The sequence below is a fragment of the Octopus bimaculoides genome, chromosome 9, assembly GCF_046866305.1.
Source record: "Octopus bimaculoides isolate indiv1 chromosome 9, ASM4686630v1, whole genome shotgun sequence".
Classification (NCBI taxonomy): Eukaryota; Metazoa; Mollusca; class Cephalopoda; order Octopoda; family Octopodidae; genus Octopus; species Octopus bimaculoides.
The window spans coordinates 34,283,537-34,292,763 of record NC_142936.1 but is presented as its reverse complement, the minus strand read 5'-3'; the positions used below and the strand labels follow the sequence as shown (position 1 = coordinate 34,292,763).

Below are 9,227 nucleotides of genomic sequence, written 5' to 3'. Positions count from 1 at the left end.
GCACGAAATGGTTGGATAATAGTTTCAGTTGGTCACCCTTGGGAATCCCGTCAGCAAGTCTAATGACGGCTACTTTTGTTTGAATCCTACAGAGATGTCTGTTCTACAAACTTCCCTAGAAAAATGAGTGGAGAAGACGGATGGATTCTCTAAAGAAAATAACAAAAGAGAAAGAGAGAGAAAGTCTAATATTGACAGCATTTTGAAAATAAACGGAAATAATATAGACGCATGCGCACTCGTGGGACCCGGAAGTATTAGATTTGTTGTGTGAATTTCTTTATGTTCCCAAATTGAATTTGATATTTATCATTGTCAGGATCATATTTACCTATCCTTAAAATAATTGTATAAATCATGGGAGAGTCTCCTAGTTGGGGTTCACCCGCATTGTTTAACGTCAGTCGTGGATCGAGCGATGATAAGTTTGGAGTTCCAAGTACTGTTAGTGGAGACAGTCCTACAAGCGGAGGAAGCCCTTCAAAATTACCATGGGGTTCGCCTTTTTCACCAAATAACCAGTCATATGTTTCGCCACTTTGCTCCTCGAGTCCTAATCTATCGTCCACTGATTCGAGTCGATCCCTTGGACATGACAATCGTAGTGGAAATCATTATTTTCAACAAAGACATCCTCATCGAATAAACTCACCAATTTCAACCCCTTACAATTGTCGCAACCCCTTGCTTCCTCCACGTTCTGCTTACCCTCATTACCAACAAGATCAAAATTGTCATATTCCTCGATGTCCTGCAACTAGAAACGACAGATACTCCCGTCACAGTACTCCTTATAGTTCTAAAGTAGGTATTTACTTTTTTTTTTCTTTGACGTTTCATTTTCTTTTATAAAGAAGAATGAGAAGAAGGACTATCTTTTGGAAATTCTCTATAACCTTATTTTGCATTCGTCTTTATTTTAAAATAATCTTAACTGAAAAAAATTGTTGTGCATGCTCGTGCGCGCGCAAACATGTACATATATGTGTATATATATTGTGAGTGTTCAATAAAATTACAGAACGCACTCAAAGAATTAAGTTTTAAGATCTTCGAATAAGTATTGCTTTGGTAGTTATATTCACCCCGATTTACTGTTTCTTGCAGTCTATCAAACATTTCTGACTTCAGCAGTCAATTAGGGGGTCAGAAGTTTCACTTCGTGTATTTTCCATTCATATTTGGGGAGGGGGGGCATAGAAAGGTATTATGAACGAGTGAGTAGATGTAAATGAATCATATGTGAAACTTGATATTCATTGTAGATCACCCGAGAAAGCAAGTGGTTATAGGATTTAAAAAGCGGCATCTAGAGTCCGAAGAAACTAATAATAGCTTGCAATAGGAAAAAAGAAATAAATAAAATTCGTAAATTATACCTTACGATCGTACTTTTGAACTAAAGTTCGTGATTTGATGGGAATTGTAACGTTTTAGACAAACTGATCCTTGGATGAATTCGGAAAACAAAATATTGGAAGTGGTGGATTCTCTGTCGGCTTCGATGATTAACATTCAATTATTCTATTAACTTGTGAAATGAACATATAAGTGGCTGAGTATTCTGTGGACAAGGCCAAATCAGTACGACATAGTGCGTGACAAGATTGCAATTTTGAATTCCAGTCTAGAGAAGAATCGGTTCCAGTATTAGAGTAGTGCTTTATTTATTGACTCCGAACAGTTGAAAAGCAAAGTTGACTTCGGCGAGATTTGAACCAAGAGCTTAGTGAGCTGGAACGATGACCACCATCCATTGTAGTTGACTACTCTTACGACTCAGCTAACTTGTCACCTTATATAGATTCTATAATAAAATTATACTCTTTTACTGTGTACAATTATACTAAACTAAAGACAAATAATAAATTAGTACATGTGAAGAATTTCAGCGCAATTCAACGAAATGGGGAATGTATAAAACATGTTGCTTCACATGAAAAACCGAAACGAAAACAGAATAGCTTTTACTACCGACAGTTGTGGTGCCGCAGGGCTTGCAAAAGTAGGGAGTCCTTAATTTCTATTTACTGATTTTTTGTTCAGAAAATTTAAATATTTACGTATTAGTTTTATATTAATCACAGAGATTCTGGGTTAGGGTAATGTAGGAACATTACATTTACACTTGTTTTTGTCCCCCACGCTCTTCAGAGATTATGAACAAGAAAAATAAGTATTTGTTAACATAGGATTTAGTGACTAATTTATTTGGCGGACAAATTACTTGAACTTGCATTGTAAAGTATTTTCTTTTTCTACTTTCAGGTCAGTTTTAATAACAGCAGATCTTTCAGTGATGATAATATTGCAAATTATTTTAAGCCATCTATGCTAGAAGATCCTTGGAAAAATTTTAAGTGTAAGTTTAGATAATAATAATAGTAATAATTATAATTATAAACAATTTCAATATTTTTAGAAAAAGTTTAATTTTGACCTTTGATATCTTCAGTTACAGGCAATTTTTTTTATTGAATTTCGTCTGATTTGAAATTAAACCATTAGGTACCAATCAAGACAACTTTTGTAAAGAATGGGTTTAGTTAACTGATTAAGTCCTTGTATGTTTTAATTTTGTTTATATATAACGTTTATAGGTTCTTTGAGTTTGATACTGTTAATGTTCCTTTTAAACTCTAGCAGGTCAACACCTGCAGAAAAGACATGAGAAGGAAGAAGATTCCAGAGGGATGATATAATTGGAAGGAAGGACTGAGTGTAATGGTTAGTATGGAGCAAGTGGGGTAGTATGAAACTAGCCAGCTTTGAGAAACAGGAGTCATTATAGTAGTGATAAAAAGGGGAGACAGCAAATCTGAGGATCAGAGCCAATCAGTTATGTGACCTTTTTCTGGATCTGTCTGTATGTAGCAGTAGCACCATCTTAGATGTAAGTGCAGTATACCATTGTGGCCCTCAGTCAAGCCATACTGAGTGTCAATAACTATTGTGACTGAAATATATTCTGCTCTGAAAAGAGGGGCCAGTTTTCACATCCTATTAAGGATGTGCTTTTACCATGTAAGATCCTTGGTGATAGTGAGGTCTACATTTGGAGTGACCATGAGGGCTTTACCTGAGTGCTTCTCATGCTTGGAGAGGTATGTGGTAATGTTTTGTTAATTTTTTTTTTCTGTTAAAAGATAAGATTGATACCTCTACTACCACCACTACAACTGGAGGATGCTTTCGTGAAGTCACTGCAAGTTTGGCATGTAGATGAAGCATGTTTGCGAAAGGTTAGAGAGAAATGAAAGGTTATATCAACTGCATCAAGGTGGGCATTGTTGGATGTGGTGACAAATAGTTCATTGCTTATTTGTGCTGGTGATATGATAAATGAAGTGAAACTCCAAAACTGTCTAAAGTTGTTGTGTGCATCAATATCATTGCCCTAAATAAAATAAAGCCTAAAAAATTATGAAAAGTTTAGAGGGAAAAGTAAAAGGACACTTTAAACTAATGATAAAATGTTTTCATAATTAAATTTCAAAGTAGTAAAGAGGTGTTGTCTGACAGGTTTTTGGTTGAACATATTGGTATTCTATAGAAATAGAGCAAGAATGTGAAGATCAGAATATTTTAAGAGAAAGTTAGTTTTGACTTTTAATGTTTTCAGTTACAGACTATTTTTGTTGAATTTTGTCTAACTTGAAACTAAAACATGATATACTAATCATGGCAAACTTTTGTAACATATGGGTTTAGTTAATTAAGTCCTAATATGTTTTTTCTTTTATATTTGCTGAATCTAGAGGAATAGAAAGTGCCATGACCTTTATAGGTTCATTGAGACTGTTCAGTTAATGTATTGGATAAAAATGCAAAATTTAAGATTAACAACCCAGAAAACAAACATTGCAGAGAAGAAAAATACTTCTCTGTTTAAATCTTTCATCTAAAGAAGGAGTGGAGAACTTTTTAGTACCTTGAGTAAATTGATGTTGAAAAAAATAATGAAATCTTAAGTTTCACAAATTCATAGATTTGAAATTATATTAAATTACTTCAGACTTAATGCATTTTTTTCAAATGGACTTTTAAAGACTTCATCTGTCAGTGGTCCTCCAACTCAATCTAAAGTATATTTCTTGTAAAATTTCTCTGAAAAATGAAACAAACTAATTTCATTTTTGAGCTTCATTTAGAATTTAACATCTAAAACTTTTTTTATTTTTCAGCTTTGAATGAAAAAGAAAAGGCTGTTTGATTCTTACCTTTTTGATTAGTCAAGCAATTTTTCTTCATACTCTAACACTGCCATCATTATTCATCTTAAAGTCTTTCAACAGTTTTCTTAATGAACAATATTGGGTAATTCTTTGATATATGTTTCTTTGCTTTAGTTGAAAGAAATCATCATTTTACATATTTTAATAAGTCATACAGACTTCAAAAACATTCTGTGTCATTTTACAACTTTTCATTGTCTCAAATCCATTATATTAACAGACATAAAGAATGATATTTTTTGAATGGCTCATTGATTTCAAACATCACTCCAGTAGGCAGCATTGCTAATATGAGAAGCAGCGACACTTACTGTGCTTGTATAAATATTTTGTTGATAATGTTAGGATAGCTCCAGTTACTGTCATTTTGTTATGTTAAAAGAAATTCCTCTATTTAAATTCAGATATTATAGTGACCAGTTTGATTTATCTAGCATGTAGGGAGTGGTTGCTCAACTTGCTAGAAAAAGTAACCAAATTACACCCTGTGAGCTTAAGAAGGAAGGACACATTGCATTATGTTAAAACATGCTCCTAAAAAGAGTGGTCCTGGTTAAATTACTATTTTTGGCAATATCTGAACTTTGCAGAAATACACAACACTTGCGAGTGGAAGTTGTATATCCCAGAAAAATTCAAGAGGGACTGTTAGGTTATTTTATATAATAAAGTTTTGTGCATATATTACTAAGTCAAATTTACAGCAACAGTTGTCTTCTATTATTGAAGAGGTATACATCAAAATATGTCGGTGTTTATGTGTAAATGAGTATGATACTTTCCCTATAAACTCTTCACTCTGTTCTTTTTGACACAACAGCTGTTCACTTTCTGTAAGATACAAAGATGAGGTGAATAAAAAAGAACTATATCTAATGACATAGTATTGGCTCTCCTTGTAGAAATAGTGAGAACATTTACTTGTTTAAAGATATATATTTAATTTTCAAGTATCATTTAATTTCTCTGTATAATGGCTACTAGAAAAGTAAAAAAGAAAAATAGAAAACAAGATATTCCCTTTTTTTTTCAAAGAACTTATATATTTCTTGTTTTCAGATTTATATATTCTCTGAAATTTTATGTTTTAATTTACCTAAATACCCATTTTAGCATTTAAGTATTTTGAGTTTACCAATTGCATGTTGGTAAGATTACATTATTGATGACATTAATTTCACAATTGCTATTTTTTATTCACTAAAATTTATAGAGAAGTTAAGTTAGTATTATGTATTATTTTCCTTCTCACAAAGATACTGAGTGCTGACAATTTCTTTATTAAAAAATTGAAAAAAATCAAACAGTTTGATGTATTTAATGCATGTCACTGCCAAAAGGAAATTGATTTAATTTTTGATATATTGTAAATAAAAAATTTTTTTATGAACATGAATTATTTGTTTCTGCAGTTTGTATATCTTGGTGAAACCGAAGTAAATAAAAAGACATAATATTGTAAATACATTTATAAGCAATAAGTTATAAATAAATCTATACACTGTGTTACATATATTGTAGTTTTATTTCCCTGTAGTTTTATTGCTGAGTTTTCGCAGTGAAATTTTGCACTGGGGAGTGACCTCATGAATTACTTTGTATATATCAGCTCTCAATATATAACAAGCTCCAAGTGTTTCTTGATAATGTAACTAAAACATACCAGAAAGACTAAACCAAACTACTTTTAATGTTTCATTGAAAGTGGTAAGTACACAAATAATTTAAAAGAAGTCTCAATATACCTTAGCTCTGGGGAGAAAAATAGAGCAGCAGCTAAAAATTACAATTTTTGTGAAACATGTAAGAATGCATTGTTTTATGCACCAACCCATCAAATCAGAATCTTCACAAGTATCAGGTCACCAAATAACTGGAGCTTGTCAGTACAAAGAATGTTTGAAGTTACAGAGTGTAAGCTATCTTAAAAAAAGTGTCTTCATTGTAAGACTTGGTGTGTTCTTTAATGTCATAATGGGGACGTGACAGTAGTTTTTATTGCAAAGCTAACACTGAATGAACTAGTTTCATTTTCCTTGCTATGTCTGAAAAAGTGAATAAATACTTGTAAATTTTTCATATATGTACAATTTACATGAAGCACACCACAATAGTGATAGCAGTAGTATTTTCTGTTTGTTTCAGTTATTGTGGAATGTTAAACCATGACCCAGAACCTTTAAGATAGTCATTTAATTTGCTAGAAATAGTTGTTTAATATCATTAAAATCAAACCATAGAGTTTAAAAAATGGAAAGATGCATTGTTGATGTGATCCCACTGAAGAAATCCTTTGTAAATGATGACCTTTCAGAATTTCAGTTATTTTAAATGTCCACAAAAACAATACTAAAGGGCTTGTTAAGGTTTCAGTTAACCGTGCTGATTTTACATTGCAATAAAAAAAAGTACAGGCATTGTACTCTTCTAGCATATTTAACCCATTATAAATGGTAGCAAAATCATCAGCTTTGAGAAGCATTTTGAAAAGGAATGACATGTTGTCCTAGATGCACAGAACAAAAAGAAAACAGAATTATTTAATCAAAGTTGTGCTGGATCAAGGCTAAATGAAATTACTGCAACACACATGACGATTCAGTGAAGTGTGTTGGGCAACGACTGGAGAAACTAACGGCTTTAATTAATATAAAATTGAGAAATATGAAAGAAAATAACTTAAATTATACTGTAAACACGTGTAAGCTATTTCCCCTTATCCATTATTTTATTAAAATAGCACATCAATTTGAGAGTTGTGTTAATGTCTAATTTTTAGAAATTCGCTAAACAAACTCTTGAAATTTGAGTAAAAAAATTTTGTTTGGTTTTGGCTCAGTTTTAATATTCTGAGCTCCATCTCAGTTTGAATGAAATCCTACTTTCCTAAAATTCTATCCATCTGTCTTCAATACTATTCCTTGGAGGGTCATGAAGGTAGAATCCTCAGACACCTCTTTCATAGGGTCATATCAGAAGCAACTATCATTAGACTTCCTGGATGGATCTGATCTGTAAGCATGACCAACTGAGGCTATGAATATTATCCAGCCATCTTATTCTTGATTTACCTTTCAGTTGGCTTAGCTTGAAGAATCCATCTTACAATTCTTTCTTGTGACATTTAAAATGTCATATGTCTATAGTACTGGAACTGGTATCTCAATGCAGAGAAGTAGTTGCTTAACATGGAGAGAGTCCCTGATCTCTGAGCTATGCATCTAGCTGAATAGTGTTACTCCAGAGATCCTTCAGAGGAACTCCATTTCAGCCACTTATATTTGTAATCATTCTCATCATCATCGTTGTTTAACATCCACTTTCCATGCTAGCATGGGTGGAAAGGTTTAACTGAGAACTGGCAGGCCAGGAGGCTGCACCAGGCTCCAATCTGATTTGGCAAGGTTTCTACAGCTGGATGCCCTTCCTAATGCCAACCACTCCACGAGTGTAGTGGGTGCTTTTTATGGGAGCCAGTCAGGTGGCACTGGCATCAGCCATGCTCAAATGGTGTTTTTTACATGCCAGTCAGGTGACACTGACATCGGCCATGCTTGAATGGTATTTTTTACATGTCACCAACATTGGTGCCTAGTCTAAGCAATCCCAAACATAATTCACCCCCAGCCAAATATTATCACTGAGGGAGTCCAGCTGAAGTGTGTGGAGAGCTTCAAGTATCTTGGCAGTACAATCTCAGCTGATGGACCACTGAACAGTAAAATCCTATCCAGAATCCACAAGGCCAGCAAGCATTTGGAAGACTGACTGTGGAAGTCCTCCAACAGACTGTCAATAAATCTCAAGACCTACAAAGTTGTAGTTGTGTCTACACTGTGTGTGTGTGTGCATATGAACACATACACATATCTTTTAAAGTTCAAATTCAATGGAACGTCAAGCTTGTTCAGCTACAGAAGAAAGCGTTGCCTTCTGGTATTTTTATAATGGTAGATAGATGGAAAGCCTTGTCAAAAGATAGAGGTTTGTAGAGTGAATTTTACATATTTTTAATAAAAATTACAATGAGAGGAATTTTTATTGTAGGCTGTGAAATATTTTCATGCATCATTCAACTACCAGATTGAGAAACCCTTTAAAACGTTGGGATGCTTTTTGTCTCCTTATATATTGTGTTTTTAAACACAGTAAATCCATAAGAGATGTTACTTCTGGATCAATACTGTAGTAAGTTACCTTTCAATGATGTATTTACATTAAGTAGGATACATACATGGCTATTTAAATTAATGATGCTTGTATTGCATATAACAAATATATATCATCATCATGGTTATCATCATCATCATCATCATCGTTTAACGTCTGCTTTCCATGCTAGCATGGGTTGGACGATTTGACTGAGGACTGGTGAAACCGGATGGCAACACCAGGCTCCAGTCTTATTTTGCAGAGTTTCTACAGCTTTATGCCCTTCCTAACGCCAACCACTCAGAGAGTGTAGTGGGTGCTTTTACGTGTCACCCGCACGAAAACGGCCACGCTCGAAATGGTGTCTTTTATGTGCCACCCGCACAAGCCAGTCCAGGGGCACTGGCAACGATCTCGCTCGAAAATCCTACAGGAGCCAGTCAGGCGGTACTGACAACGGCCACGCTCAAAATGGTGCATCTCATGTGCCACCCGCACAAGAACCAGTCCAGGGGCACTGGCAACGATCTTACTTGGCTTGCCGGGTCTTCTCACGCACAGCACATTTCCAAAGGTCTCGGTCAGTAGTCATCGCCTCGGTGAGGCCCAATGTACGAAGGTCTTGCCTCACCACCTCAGCCCAGGTCTTCCTGGGCCTACCTCTTCCACGGGTTCCCTCAACTGTTAGGGTGTGGCACTTTTTCACGCAGCTATCCTCCTCCATTCTCACCACATGTCCATACCAGCGCAATCGTCTCTCTTGCACGCCACAACAGATGCTTCTAATGTTCAGCTTTTCTCTCAAGATACTTACACTCTGACGGGTATTCACATTGACAT

The 9,227-nt window shown here is 34.6% G+C and overlaps 1 protein-coding gene across 1 annotated transcript; it reads left to right on the top strand.

Moving 5' to 3' along the window:
• The first annotated feature begins 235 nt into the window (after positions 1 to 235).
• LOC106871919 (uncharacterized) lies at positions 236 to 5,631 on the top strand. The gene is made up of 3 exons (XM_014918676.3): positions 236 to 804; positions 2,269 to 2,362; positions 4,185 to 5,631. Exons 1-3 carry the CDS (start codon positions 358 to 360, stop codon positions 4,211 to 4,213), a joined length of 570 nt encoding a protein of 189 aa, XP_014774162.1. The 5' UTR covers positions 236 to 357; the 3' UTR covers positions 4,214 to 5,631.
• The last annotated feature ends 3,596 nt before the right edge of the window (positions 5,632 to 9,227 follow it).